This window comes from Corvus hawaiiensis, chromosome 23, assembly GCF_020740725.1.
Source record: "Corvus hawaiiensis isolate bCorHaw1 chromosome 23, bCorHaw1.pri.cur, whole genome shotgun sequence".
Lineage (NCBI taxonomy): Eukaryota > Metazoa > Chordata > Aves > Passeriformes > Corvidae > Corvus > Corvus hawaiiensis.
The window spans coordinates 232,940-247,282 of NC_063235.1; the positions used below are offsets into that span (position 1 = coordinate 232,940).

Here is a 14,343-nt window from a genome sequence, read left to right on the forward strand (position 1 = left end):
TTTGAAAAATTACCTGCTCTGAACCTTGTCCCTGTCTGTCCCCCATCCTCAGCAGTGGCCGTGATAACCCCAGAGCGGAGTCCCCGGCCCACCTCAGCCCCGGCCATCGCTCAGAGCCACCCCGCAGAGCCAGCCCCAGCTAAGCCTGACGTGAAGGACGTGGCCACATCTAAAGTAGGGAAGGAAACAGCAAAACTTGATGTGAGACGTGAAGAATTTCCACCGGAGAAAGCCAAGGAGCCAGTGGATGCCTCAAGGGTAGGTCAGAGCAGAGTCTCTTGGGAAGAGCCAGGCTGGAGCATCACTCGAGAAGCCACCCCAAAGCAGGAGCTCTGTCCTGGGAGATGAGGGGTTTATACCTCTCCCAGGTGTTGCGTTGGAGCTGGCATGGGGGTCTGGGTGCCAGGGAAATCCCAGCCCTGGCATTCCAGGTAGAAGAAGGAGCTCCAGGGCAGACGGGTTTTGGTGGTTGTAGTCAAAGCAAGTGCAGCCTGCTGATAGCTGGTTAAAAACACTGGCAAAAGTTGCACGTGGTCATGGAACTGGAGTTCAGGGCTTACCCGTGGTCAGGCTGTACCCCCCGATTCCTGGTATGACAGCAGGAGGGAATTCAGTGAAATCAGTGATAATGGATCTGGTCTGCAGCTCAGCGCCAGAATGTTTTTCACATTGATAGGCTTTTGCTGGGAGAGCTAGTAATACAGTGCTGCAAACTGGACTAAAACTTTAGTTGAAAATGACACTGGTGAGACCTTGGGGAGTTTATTGTTTAAATTCAGTACTTTTAACCATTATTTGATCTTTCTACAAGTGCCTGAGGTCTTTGCTGGGGTTGATATGTGTGTGCTGTTCTAATAAGTTGAAATAATGTGCAAAATTATTGTTGATACTACATTGTCCTTAATATTCTGCAGATCTTACTGACTTATTGAAACCTTGCAGTGGTGCACCAGAAGTGTTTGCCTTGAGACCCAATTTTCACATTACTCCAAAATTTAGCTGCTCTCAGCATTGCTGGAGCCACATATTCTATAACATATCACACAGTGGGTCTTGTGTGAACATCTCCAGGGAAGATTCCTATTAATTAAGGTTGGGAGAAGAAGGTGAAGAAAGGGCAGTTGCTTCAAAAAATCCCATGGCCTGTGTGAACAGTAGTTTTTAAATGAAAATGCTGAAGGGAACTTCAGGCTGTCACTGTTGGGTGGGAATCGGAGCACAGAATTCCTGCCCTGCTGTTCCTGCCCAGCTGCTCCCCCTCCCTCATGTTACACTGAGAACGAGGAAATTTTACTTATCCCATCTCACTTATTACAGGTTTTTTCCTAAATGCTTAAACATTGGATTTTTTTCCCCCTTTAAATATAGATGTGGGAGGAAATTGTGGATTTAAACGTGCCAAATTTACTGTTTCTCCAATGGAGCTGCATCACTTCTTTTAACACCCACTGATGCTTTTGCCTTCAGAGTCCTTTGCAATCCAGTTTCCCTAAAATACTTCCCTTAGAGTGTTAAGACAATCTTGGCTCTCTACTTATGGACAGGAAAGAACTTAATTTGTGATGTTAGGCTTGGTTTTGTAGCTATGCCTGTTCTTACTGCCTCTGCCAACATAATACCTGTGATATAACCAATAATTTCTGGGTTTGGGAAGGTCTGTGTTAATTTGAGCATGTTGCTTTGTTTGGATTTTCACTGGGAGATCCAGCTGCAAACGCCATTTGAAAACATTGCCTGGCCAAGCTAATGCAAGTGGGAAGCCCTTCTTCAGAAGCACTGGAGAGCACTGGTTTCAAATACAAATAATTCTCAACCTGGAGGAATTATTTAACATGCTGTTGACTAACAGAGTGCTGGGGAGCTGCCATGTCATTAACCCCTGCCCAGGGCTGCATGTTGGTTTTTGCATGTTCCCCCAGCACTTCAAAACCAACTTTATGCAGCCGTGTTTGGAAACTAAATGGTTTCTTGAAACAAATCTACTAACGAGAAATGTTTTTACCAATTTATTTCTTAAATGTAGGTGAGGAAAATACACATTGAGGTCACAGTCCCCACCACGAATGGTGCCCAGCCCCAGGTTTGTGCTAATAATTCAGTTTAGGTTGTTCACACTTTTTTTTTTCCAAGGTTCAACGTAGTTAAATGAACCAACAACTCTTTTTTTTTTTTTTTTATCACTGCCCAACAGCAGCAGCCTGCAGAAAAAGAGGAAGAGCTGATAAGAATGAGGAAGGTTAGCCATTTTACCCTTTCACTAGCCAAATTTGCCATGTCATTCATGCATCTGTAACCTGTTTAAAAAGACAATGCTCCAATTTCTTCATGGGCTTTAGGTTGGGGTGTTGATTTTCTTTAAACTAGCAAATACTTGATTTGGAAATTAATACCTTTTTGTCCCATAGACAACCTGATGGCTAAAATTATGCATGTTGAATGTTCAAAAGAAACACGCTTGGTTTGATTTATGAAATTTCTTCTCTGTAACAAACTTAGTTAGAAACTAAATGTAGCCTGCATTGCAGGAAATGCAAAAAAAAAAACCATACCAGGAGAAAGCTTTTTTGGTATTGATTAAGTAATAGGGAAACATCCAAGATGGGAAAGTGGTTAAGGTGCAGTTGCTGTGCACTTCGGGACCTCGTGAAAATGCCATCAAGCAGTGCAGCCTCAAACCCAAGGGTGGGCCTGCATCTCTCAGGAATGTGGTGCGGTGACTGTTCGAGGCTTCCACAGAAAACCAGGAATTGTCTCTTTGTGGCCAGAGCCAAGGCCCCCTGGGAGCTGTCTCTTTAAAGGACTCATTGCATCTCCCATTCTCCATGTGCCAGACCCCATTCCCAGCGGGAATTCCCACCCCACGCTGCCACAGCGCTGCACTTCCAACCTTAAGTTAACTTTTTAATTTGCCAATTTATCGATCCCGCAAGACCAACATTTTAATTTTTTGTGCTTTTTTTGTTTGTTTTGTTTTCCCCTTTTCTTTCATTTTCACAGAAGAGATCAAAGAGGCTAGATGGTGAAAACATTTATATCAGGCATAGCAATTTAATGTTGGAGGTTTGTATGAACTCAAAGCTTTTTTTGAGTTGCATTTGCTAAACCTTCTGCATCTGCGCTGAACTTCTTCCTCGTCTGCTGCTGCCTTTGTTTTTGCATGCTCTTGCATGAAAGACCTTTTGATTTGATTTGATTTGATTTTTTAATTGTGCTTCTGCATGGTGACAGTAAACATGATGATGTGCAGGCCTTCTTCCTTTTTCCTCTTCTGACTTTCATTCTCTCATACCTACCCAAAATACATGATTGGCAGTGCTCAGATCTGTTCTGGGATCCGCTGGCTGCTCAGGGGGTCATGGATTGTAATGGGGGGCTCACGGACCAGATTTTCACTGCTTGAAACAAATTATTTTCCTAGGGGAAAAGTCAGTCTGTGAAAATACAAAATTCAGGATGAGCTGCAGGTGAAATTGGAACAGATTGCCCAGAGCAGCTGTGGCTGCCCCATCCCTGGAGGTGTCCCAAGGCCAGGTTGGATGGGGTTTGGAGCACCTGGGATAGTGGAAGGTGTCCCTGCCCATGGCAGGGGGAGAATGGGATGGGCTTTAAGTTCCCTTCCAACCCAAACCATTCCAGGATTCCGTGAAATTGTCAACTCTGTGATGTCCAGGCCACCACAATGTCCATGTTGCTTCAGGCAGGAGGGATCCTCTTGGATGCTGCAGTGGTGTTTACAGCTTTTCCGTCCTCCTCCCAGCCCTTCCTGGCCTTGAACCGCCTCACCACCCCTGGGCCTCATCCTACCTCAGTGCCAGGTCCCTGTGGATCTGACAGAGAGGCTCAGTGGTCACTGGTGGCTCATCCTTCCACATTACAGCTCTTCCCTTTGGATTTGGGAGCCCTTTGCACTTGCTTTCACCCAAGCTCAGTCTCAGAACAGACCATGCCAATCATATATTTTATTTTTTTTAATACACTCTGTTATGGCAGATGTTTTGTGGCTTCTGATACTCTGGTCCTGTGTAATGTGTTTCTACTCAAACTTGCAGCACCAGCAGCTTACAGAGTTTCCCTGGTGGTATCTCTTGAAAGTGGAGTGTACTAACTGCATTCTCCTCATCAGAATGTTCAAAGTTTTGCAGCTTCTGTGTGGGTTTCTTTGGAGGGTTTTTTTTTTTTTTTGTGGGTTGTTTTTTTTTTTTTTTTTTTTTTTTTGTTTTTTTGGGGGTTTTTTTGGGTTTTTTTTTTTTGACTGCTACTACATAGAGCTTTGAGTCACAAGTGAAGGGTCTGCACATGATAGGCAGAGTTTAGCCACTGCCAGAGCGCTCTGAAGACCGTGCCTGTTGCTTTTTCACCCAACTCAAACAGCTCCAATTCCCCAACCCCAAAGAGAGCTTTGTCATTGCTTCTAACCCCCTTTTTCCTGTCAGTGCAATACTTGCCTCTGAGCCCTTTCCCTCCCCACTCCCCTTCCCACAGTTCTGTTGCAGGTGCTCCAGCCCTCCCCTACAACTGGGCTGACCCCCTTTACTCCCTTATTTTTTTAATCCATGCACTTGGCAGATCAGATATTTTCCTGGCAGACATCACCCTCCTGAAGCTGCCTGTTGTTCTTACTGAAAGCCTTTTAATGCTCCACGTGCTCCGGGTTCCTGCAGAAAGGGCAAAACAGGAGGAAAAGGGTGATGCTGAGCAAGCTGGTTCCTCAAGGTGCTCCCCAGACCCAGCTCCACGTAGCTCCTCGTGGCTTTGGCTCCTCTGCCAGCCCTCCCAGGCCCTGCTCCTGCACAGTGCTGGAAAGCCAAGGTGGTCCTTCTCTCTTCTCTGAGCCAGGAGCAGCTGTGGGGTTCTTGGATCAGCCAGGGATTTACCCCAGAGTCCACAGCAGACTCATTTCTGCTTTCTTCTCCTACCTAACAGGCGCCTGCCTTGTACTTTCATCTAGGATGGAAGCCAAAATTTGTTATTTTCCCCCCAGAACTGTGCCAAAAAGAGTAAATATTGTTAAAGAGGCATTTGGGGTCTAGCTCTGCGGAGGGAGGGTGTTGTGTTCTGGGTGAGCGGCAGGAATGAAGATCTTTGGGAAGGCCCCTCCTTTAGGGCTGTGTTTGCTGTCCCATCTTCTGAAATCGATGGGCTGAGTAACAACTAAAAGCACAAAAACAATGAAATTTCCCGGCGATGCTTTCACTGATCTTGATTTCCCCCTTTCTTGCTACTTTTTGGCCCTGTCCAGAAAAGTTGTTGTTTGGCTTATGCAAAAGCTTTCTTTTCTACAACCTCTGGTTTGCATGCAAGGAAGAACTACTTTCAACAAGTTGACTTGCCTTGAAGTCTGTGTGTTTATGCTGTAAACTGGCATCAAAGAGTAAAAACATGACCTTTTCCAGATGAAAAATTTTAGCAGGAGTTTCTTGATTGATCGAGCATAAAATAAATTTTCTGTTTGATTTTTTTTTCAAAAAAAATCATCTCATCTTCATTTCTGGAGTCTAAAACCTCCTATGGTAGCTCCTGGAGGAATGAGATGAGAGGGAGAAGAAAAATGCTAATGGGGATATTCTAGAAGCAAAGATAATTCCTGCTAGGATAAAAGAGAAGCAGGTATGAAGAGAGTAAATAAAATTGGGAAAACATTTTCTTGATCATTAATTGTATTGATACCTGGAAATACTCAGGCTAGCAGAGGGAAAAGAAAGCAAACCCACACAGTTTAAAGATGTTAATTTAAATAACCCAAACAAACCTAGTCTGGCAACTTTAAAGAATCCTGTTTGGGGAAAATCCATGAGTTTCCAGCTCAGCTGTCATCTGGTTTGGTGTAGCTTGAGATGAACCAATGGCATCTCCCGCTCCTGGAGGAGACCCCGTTCCGTGATTGCTGTTTATCCCAATTAATCCAAGAGGAGGAGAGAGGATGCTCCCTTTGTGTGTTTGCAGTGTGAGCACAGTTTGGGAAGTCGGCAGCAGCTCTGCTGAGCGCAGCTTTGCTAAGCACAGCTTAGGCAGTCCCAAGCCTCTCTGTGTCCCCTCACTTACCCTGTCCTTTTGCTGATAGGATCTAGATAAGACCCAGGAAGAAATAAAGAAGCACCATGCCAACATCAGTGAGTTGAAGAAGAACTTCATGGAGTCCGTCCCGGAGCCTCGGCCGAGTGAGTGGGACAAGCGTTTGTCCACTCACTCCCCTTTCCGAAGCCTCAACGTCAACGGGCAGATTCCCACGGGAGTGGATGGAGTGAGTACCTCGGCACAGGGTGTCCAAGGGGCGGCTTTGCAGTGTGGGGTTCAGCCTCAGCTCCCCTTAGCTTCTGCTTATTTTGCATTGTAACAGTTAGTAGTGACTTGTAACATGCAGAATGTTCTCTGAGAGAATCAAAGCTTTAGTCACAGTGTCATAAAAATCTGATTTTTTGGTAGAGAAGGATATAAGAATCCCTTAACTGGCATTGAAGTGTTGCTGTCAGTGTGATGCTAGAGAGCACTTCCCGTGGCTGATTCGGGGACTGGCTCATTCCTGGATCTCCCCAAAATGTGGAAAAATCCCTGGCAAGCCAGAAATCCAAAGACCTAAATTATTACTTCAGAGGTAATATTGCAGATAACTCAGTGGAGAAGCACTGGGTTATCTGCAATGGGATGGGCTGATTTTTCCAAATTCACTTTATTCTCCACTTAATCTGGTGTGTCATTGGGTTTAGACTTGCATTAGGAACTCCAGGTGGTGATCTGCTGTGGAGGCTTCGAGAAGACTCCTTGGGTGGCCACAGCAGGGCTGTTCAAACATGATAGGAATCTCCCTCCTTCCAGGAACTGTATGTTAGTAACCACATACACTCACAGTTTCTCAGCTAATTTCCTTAAAAAGGTAATTTTTCAAGGAAAAACCAGTAACCAACTGGTTTCTTCTTGGCTAACAGACACCTCTGTGTCATATTGGTGATAACTGGCTCAGATTTGGAGCTTGTGAGTAAAACTGTAGTTAGTGCCTGTGGTAATCAGTCTTTTAAGTAGTAAATGCAATTTTTTATTGCAACAGAGAAATTGCATCCTGACTGCAAGTAGGGGCAATTGAAGACTCTCCTGGTTGAATGCCCAGTTTTTCCCTTTCTGTCCCACAGCCCTGCAGATGAACTAGTATTTAATCTTCAAACAAGGCAGATACTTATTAATCAGGAAATAATCTTGCAGTGGATGGAGGGTTATTGGAACACATACAAGGGCTTTAACACCAAGTTTACTACAGGCTCCTCAAAGCTCGGAGTAAAGCCAGGACAGCTAAAGGGCTTTCTTTGCCTGCTAGAAAAATGAGATCCCCAAAATGAACTTAGTCAGGGTTGGTTGTTAGAGAATCTCAGAATGGTTTGGGTTGGAAGGGAATTTAAAGCCACTCCCTGCCATGGGCAGGAACCCCTTCCTCTGTCCCAGGCTGCTCCAAGCCTTGTCCAACCTGGCCTTGGACACTTCCAGGGATCCAGGGGCAGCCACAGCTGCTCTGGGCAATCTTATCATTGGGATTACCCTGTTTAACATTCAGATGGACTTTGCCCTCTTGCTGAGCCTCAGCATAGATTCCCCAGGAGTGTGGGTGGCAGAGCTCTGCTCACAGTGCCACGTGGGTTTTGGGGTGTGGGTGGGAGATAGAGCTGAGGCTCTCAAGCTCCACAAATTCAGTTCAACGATGTTATTCTTGGTTTTTATGAAGAACTTCTTGCAAGGTGACCACACTGAGATCTTGGAGGGCTGCTGGTCACCGTAACTGGATGGTGTGGGCTTGTCCCACCTAAGGCTGCAGTGGGTCTGCAGCACTGCAAGAATTGGTGTCAGCCCAGGATTTGCATTTCTGGAAATTTCTTCTTAATCTGGTCCTCTTTGAAGTGATCTCACTTGGAGGTGGCCATGTCCTGCTATGAACTTCCAGAAATGCATCTTCCCCAGGCACTGACTGGGGAGAAAGTTTTCCCTCACCTGCATGTGTTGAAGGATCATAAATCAGATGGTAATTTAAGGATGGTAAATCATTGTGCAAAGCCATTGCTCCTGTTCATGGTGGTACCTTCACCCTGCCTTAGTGGCCAAAGGGTTTTTTGCCAGGGGCCACTTTTCTGCTATTCCTGTATGTTTTATTATGAGACAACTGAACCTTAACACGCTTTGTGTGTCCAGGTCAAGAAAGTCACTGTCCCATCTTCTGAGAGACAGGTTGGTGGGCTTGAGGTAAAGCTGCTGCTCTGATCTGTGCTTCTGAACCAGACTTGCTATTGCAATGGCACCGAGCAAAAACTCAACAGCAGCTGCTGGATAACATTTTTCTTTTGGCTACATGAAGTAGTTTCATAACTCACACCCAGAGGACTTTGGCACTGCTGCAGCTTCTGCAGCTTTCAGTTTTTGCTTATTTTGGTGCATGGCTGGTTCGAAAAAGCTGCATGACCGATATAACCGTGTATTCGGAGACGAAAGCAATTCTGAAAATTTAACTGTTCCCTGTTCTTTTTATGTTGTCTTTCTTTCCGTTTTTTTTTTGTTGTTGTTTTAATGATCATGTTACTCTTGCATTTTATATTTTCTTTTGCTGCCCAGTCTCCCAGCTACTTTCTCCCGAATTCTCACCACTTAGGGGTGTGCAAAGAACCAGTCCCAAAATACCGCACTGACCAGCGGAGGTTGGCTCAGCTGAGGGAGCTTAGAGCCAAGTTTTTCCTCTCCTAAATACACTTGGGTTTGACCAGGGCTGGCAAACTAAAGGGATGCAGAGTTACGGAACAGCAACATTCCCACAATGTTTTCTTTCTTCAGCAGAAGTGCTGAAGCCCTTGCATGGTCCTGTGTGCTGATTTACTCATTCCGGGTTTTTATCATTCTTTAGACTCCAGAAACAAAAATGTTAAACACAGAGCAGAATTCCAGGAGTTTGCACTGTTCCTACTGCCATCCTGCCCGTTCCATGCGTGGGATTTCTAAGATGTACAGTTTTTCACTTGTTCCGGTAGAATTTTCAAACCAATCGAAATTTTGATACTCTGGTCAGAACTTTGGAAAACCGTTTTGTTTCTGCTCTGCAGTCTGGCTGTTCCGTGGGATTTTCCAAACGCTGGGTGTTAAGGGCACTGTAGATTAGGAAGCTGTCAGAGACCACATTTTGTACTGCACCATTCCTGTTTCGAATGCCTGAAACCTTTTTTTCAACCATTCCAATTCCAAAACACTCTGGAAGATTTTGAGAATCCACTTTTCTGGGAGGGCAGGCACCAAACACCCATGATCCTGATGCAGATGTTGATGAGCTGTGCAGAGAGGACATGGTTCTGTAGCTCCAGGGCTGGTGTGACCCAGGTCACCAGTGGCTCTGCTCCCCAGGGCAGTTTATTTTATGCTGAGAAGAGCTGCCCTAACGCTTTGCACATCTCCAAGTGTCATTTTGGGCACTTTCCATCTGTCATTTTTGTTCATCTCTCTCTGTCTTTCTTGATCTTCTACCATGAAAGCAGACACGGGAACGGCCTCTGTTAGTACAGGATGAAGACAAACTAAAAAAGCAGGAGATACCTACTGAGACAGCCTTTCCCCGGCCAGCAAGTGAAGCAACTCTTCCAAAGGTTTCTATTGCAATCCCTGAAGAGCAGAAATCACTCAAAAAGTGTCAGCTGTACTCTAGCATTTTTCCTTCTCCACGTATTCCCTTTATGATGTCCTTTCTCCTGGTCCTAGCACTGACTGTTTGGTGGCTGCTCTTTCTCTGAGTGGCAACAGGGTCATGTTGAAACCTCAAGACCAAAGCTCCTGAATTTCTTGGCTCTAGTCTCTGCTGCAACTTCCTTGTCCTGGTCTTTGATCTTCGTAGTTCACTGTCCCAGGGAGGGACACCCTGTGACTGTCGTATTAATCCCACTGTATGTCCTTGTGTGGCTGTGATGGGACCTGGCAGGAGTGGTCATGGATTGCCAGGTCCGTTCTGAAATTTCCTATGGTGCAAAAGCAAATTCTGTGAACTGTGCTCCCAATTGCTGTGGGAGGCCAGATGGAGGGAGGAAATGATGGGAGGAGAGTTTGTTTTCCTGAGCTTCTGTAGACTTCCCATAGGAACTGCTGGAGAATTGCTTTTGAGCTTGTTGTTTTAAATGTAAGATGTTCACAACCTGAAGAACATTTGACACTGATCTAAAAGGGGCTTTGCAGGAATCTGCTGAATCACAGAATCCTGGAATGGTTTGGGGTTGGAAGGGACCTTAAAGATCATCTCGTTCCACCCCCTGCTATGGGCAGGGAACCTTCCACTAGACCAGGCTGCTCCAAGCCCCATCCAACCTGGCCTTGGACAATTCCAGGTATGGAGAGTCCACAGCCTCAGTGGGCAACAAGAGGTCGAATCTCTAGGAAGAACATTGGAATCTAATCCATAACCACTCAGTTTCTAGGAAACTCAGATTGGCATTTAAATAAAAAGTGCTGATTCTCACTGCTGCTCTTGGTGATAACTTAGGGACAGGGTCAGCTTTTCATTTCCTAGTGGAGGAAGCCTTTGACAAAGTATCCCAGCTTCCCTCTCCATGCCTATTCTCACATCCAAGAAAATACATAGTGTTAAAGGAGAAAACCCATTGCAAGGAGATATTTATTGTAAACCTAGATTAATAATTTTTTGGGAGTCTGATGGTCTTGGGGCACTTGGGATGTGTTTTATTTGATTTGTGTGGAACTAACTGAGGCATGTTTGCTCAGGTCACAGGGATGGAGTTACCTGCTGTTTGAGCATTCCCTCTGTTGGCATGTTGGCTTGGCCACATGGGGACACCCTTCTAATGTTAAAACCCTTGATAGTTTTTGACTTCTTTGACCAAACCGTTGCATGCTGGTTGTTGTTTATTGCCTACAATGTAAATGTCTGGATGATGCTCCCATTTATCCGAGTTACCCTGGCTGAGCTGTGCAGGCTCCAGCCCAGCTGGCTGAGCAGAGCTGGTTTGTGAGCTGGAGGGAAGGTGGGACTTTGTGTCTGAGGGGTTTCTTTTCTGTAAATAGTAATGATGGGGCTGAGCTGAGCCCCCCATCTCCTTTCAGCACTAATCCATGCTCTCCTGTGTCCACTGGAGGATTGGGCTGGACACAGTCACTCTGAGAAGTGCCACCAGTGATAGCAGCTGCTCCAGCAGCATGGAAGAGAAAGGAGGAGGCCTTCATTACATGGACTAAAATGTGTGAATATATATAAATACTTGTATTTATAACCCTCTCTAGATCTGTATCCGTGTGAACAGTGTTATTTACGAAGCTAGCAGATAACTTTGAAGGAATAAGGCAAACATGGCATGTGCTGTCTGGTCTGAGGGTCCATGGACTATCATGGACCACTCGAGCCACCTCTTGCTCTCTATGTACAGGTTGAGGCTCTGAATGCTGTCTCAGAAAATTAAGTTGCTAGTGAAACCGTTTGTTTTAATCCCACAGGAATCTTTCCCATTCCTCTTGTAACCTGCTCCGATTAGTTCACCAGTTTGTGCCTTTAGGACTTTGTTTTGTGCGGATGCTGATTTTTCATTGGAAAATACTCTTCCCTTTTTAATACACTGCCTTTAATACACAGTCTTCCTCCTTTGGCACTAGGAAGCGTAGAAGCCAGAGGGTTGTTGTCCAGGCATAGTCTGGTGTGAAGGAGAGTGTCGGCAGGCTGTGTCCCTTGGAGCATCCCTTGGAATGCACTTGGACTCCAGTGGATTTGGTGTGGAGTTTAGGAAGACAAAGGTGGGCCTTGGAGAGGAGAGCTGGGGAAGGATGCTGGGGTGCCATGTGCTGTGCAGAAAATGCAGGGTGGAAGAAGTCAGAGGATGCTTCTGGCTGGCATTCCCTGCCTGCATCTCCTTCCCAAGGTGGTAACAGTTGTGATGAAGAACAGGGATTGTTTGTTCTCCCCAGCATGGTGTGGAGAGGGAAGACACAGGAATTGTTTGGATCTCTCTCTGTCCATTTTCTGTTTGTATTTCCTGGAGAAAAGCAGGTTGAACACACAGGTGCTTCCATCCCAAAGCCGTTGCTCAGGATCACTGCTTGGGATGCTCAGCACTGCTGAGTTTACTGCATTTCTGATCCAGTGACAAGAACTTGGAAGCCACACTGGTGGCTTTGGCAAAGTCATGGTTTCTGTAGCTCTGTCACCCATTTCCAAAGGACCTGAAGTCTAAAACTCTTTGCCCAGAGCAACCTTAGACCAGAGTGCTCAGGGTGTCTCATCCCAGCAGGGTAACAGATAGGCTCTGTCACCTCAACTCAATGCTGTAACTCTTCAATTCAAATGGTCTCTTTCTCTCTTTTTTAATCTTGAGATAAGGCTGGTTGTCATCAGCAAAAGCCTTGGAAACTTTACACTCTGAGAACACTCAGGAACATTTTTGGGATTTATATACCAATTATCACTGCAGAGTATAAACAAATTGAACAAATGCTTTCTATTTCCCTGGCAATTTAGAGGCCAGTTATCTGTATTTATCCAGGTAGATATGATCCCTCCTGACAGAGGAAACCTGTAACTTACCAGGAACAGAAACCTCATCTGTCCAACACCCCAGGGATGTGCCCTTTGGGCTATAGCCCCTTTCCCAGTCGCTCCTCTGCATTTTTTTCCTGTTTACTTGTAATGCAAAGGGAGTGACAGTCCATGGCAATCCACGTAAGGTCTCATTCCTGCGCATTCTGTATCCCGTTTGTGCACATTCCGTATCTCTTACACCTCAGTGCTGTGGTTTCCCCCCTTTCCCACGATGTCAGCACAGGATGCAGCACTGAGAGGAGTATTTTATGAGTCCTGCTGTCATCCCTGTGCACAGGGAGAGCTGACGGGCTCTAGTGCTGTTTAAGGACTGAGATTTCAGGGGATCTGTAAGGGAACCAAGACATGTACTTTGCTCCTATTTTGCTCAGGACCAAACTTGCTGGGACCACCAGCAGCTCCTGGCCGCCTGCCCCGACACTGGCACCCATTAACACAGGGGTTCGCACACCCTGTTTGGCCTGGCTGGTGCAGTGCCAGGCTGTGAGTGATGGAGAGCTGAGTTATCCCTCCTGCAATGGCATTCTGGTGACTGGCATGCTGGTGACGTAGGTAGGGTAAGTCTGCCAGCGGTTTTGCCCAGTGTTTCGTGGTGTGGTCACTCAGCTCTTTGGTGCTCATGTGTAGGATCCCACTGGGAGCTGTTGGAGGTTTGGTGCTTCCCATCGCAATATTGGCAGTTGGCTCCACACTCACTTCCTGAATCTCCTTACCCAGATTCCAGCTCTTCTGAGCACCACCTAAAACACACAGTTTCTTGTGCTTTCTTGCTTTAGGAAAAGGTGGACACCAGTATATTGAAGCAGCACATGTGGCAGAGCCAATAGCTTGGAACTCGGATTCAGCTCCCAGGCTGCGCTGGGTGTGGGGCTCTGTGTGTGCTGATACTCGAGGTGTTCATCGCTGTAAAACAACATCCCTTTTTCAACTGCTAAAAGGGATCAGATAAATGAGGGTGTTGGCTGCATCTCTTCCCATGTCCTGCCTCACTCGAGGAGTGATAGAAGGTGAGCTGAGGACTCTCCATGGGCAGCTCAGTCAGGGCACAGTGTTCAGCCAAGACCAGCTCCCCTCCCTTGTGGTTTGTCCAGTAACTAATGATGACCCTAAAGGGTAGGCATTCCATATCTCCCTCCTATCCTGAAATAATCAGGAGAGGTGGATTACCTCAGCACCAAGGGAAGTAGTTTGTGTTTGGAGGAATGAGGCTTTGCTGTACCACAGGCTCCTGGGAAGGTTGTCATAGAATCATGAAATATCCTGAGTTGGAAGGGACCCACAAGGATCATCAAGTTCAGATCCTAATGGTTATGGGCAAAGTGTCTTTCACTTCACATCAGTGTCAGTAATTTGTCACTCTGAGAATTGTTCCCCTGGTTTATTGGGTTTTCTTTCTTTCCTCATCATGAGTTGATGTTGCCTGTTCTGGCCTACAGAAAGAGGGAAGAAGCTTTCTGGATAAATTCAGCCCAAAAAAGGGTTATGGATTCATGCAAAAAACTTCTTGGTCGGTACTTATTAGTGGGTGACCTGGCAGAGGTGGTTCCTCTTGTGTCTGTTTGCATCTGTTGTGGTTTGTGAGGCTGGAGGGAAGGACTGGCTGTGGTTTGGGCCCCTTTGGGATCTTTTAGCAATGGTAGACAGTCCTGTTGGATCAGTCTGTGGGGACTAGAAACACTTTCTTTTTTACCTAAAATGCTCTCTTTTGGAACACTATTTTGGTTTTGTATTTTTTCTCAGATTTTTCTTTGTAAATATGTACATTTATCATTAATAAATGCTATTGCAAATCAGAT

The 14,343-nt window shown here is 45.8% G+C and overlaps 1 protein-coding gene across 24 annotated transcripts in view; it reads left to right on the forward strand.

The window, feature by feature from the left end:
* The window catches only part of EPB41 (erythrocyte membrane protein band 4.1), a 94,636-nt gene that overhangs the window by 65,817 nt on the left and 14,476 nt on the right, over positions 1 to 14,343 (forward strand). For 7 of the 24 annotated variants that reach the window (XM_048327122.1, XM_048327121.1, XM_048327124.1 and 4 more), the window contains 5 exons: positions 53 to 258; positions 2,024 to 2,080; positions 2,192 to 2,236; positions 2,998 to 3,060; positions 6,062 to 6,241. In XM_048327122.1, the coding sequence (XP_048183079.1) occupies positions 53 to 258; positions 2,024 to 2,080; positions 2,192 to 2,236; positions 2,998 to 3,060; positions 6,062 to 6,241 (551 nt within the window). The other 17 variants (XM_048327140.1, XM_048327141.1, XM_048327127.1 and 14 more) reach the window with 10 other exon arrangements.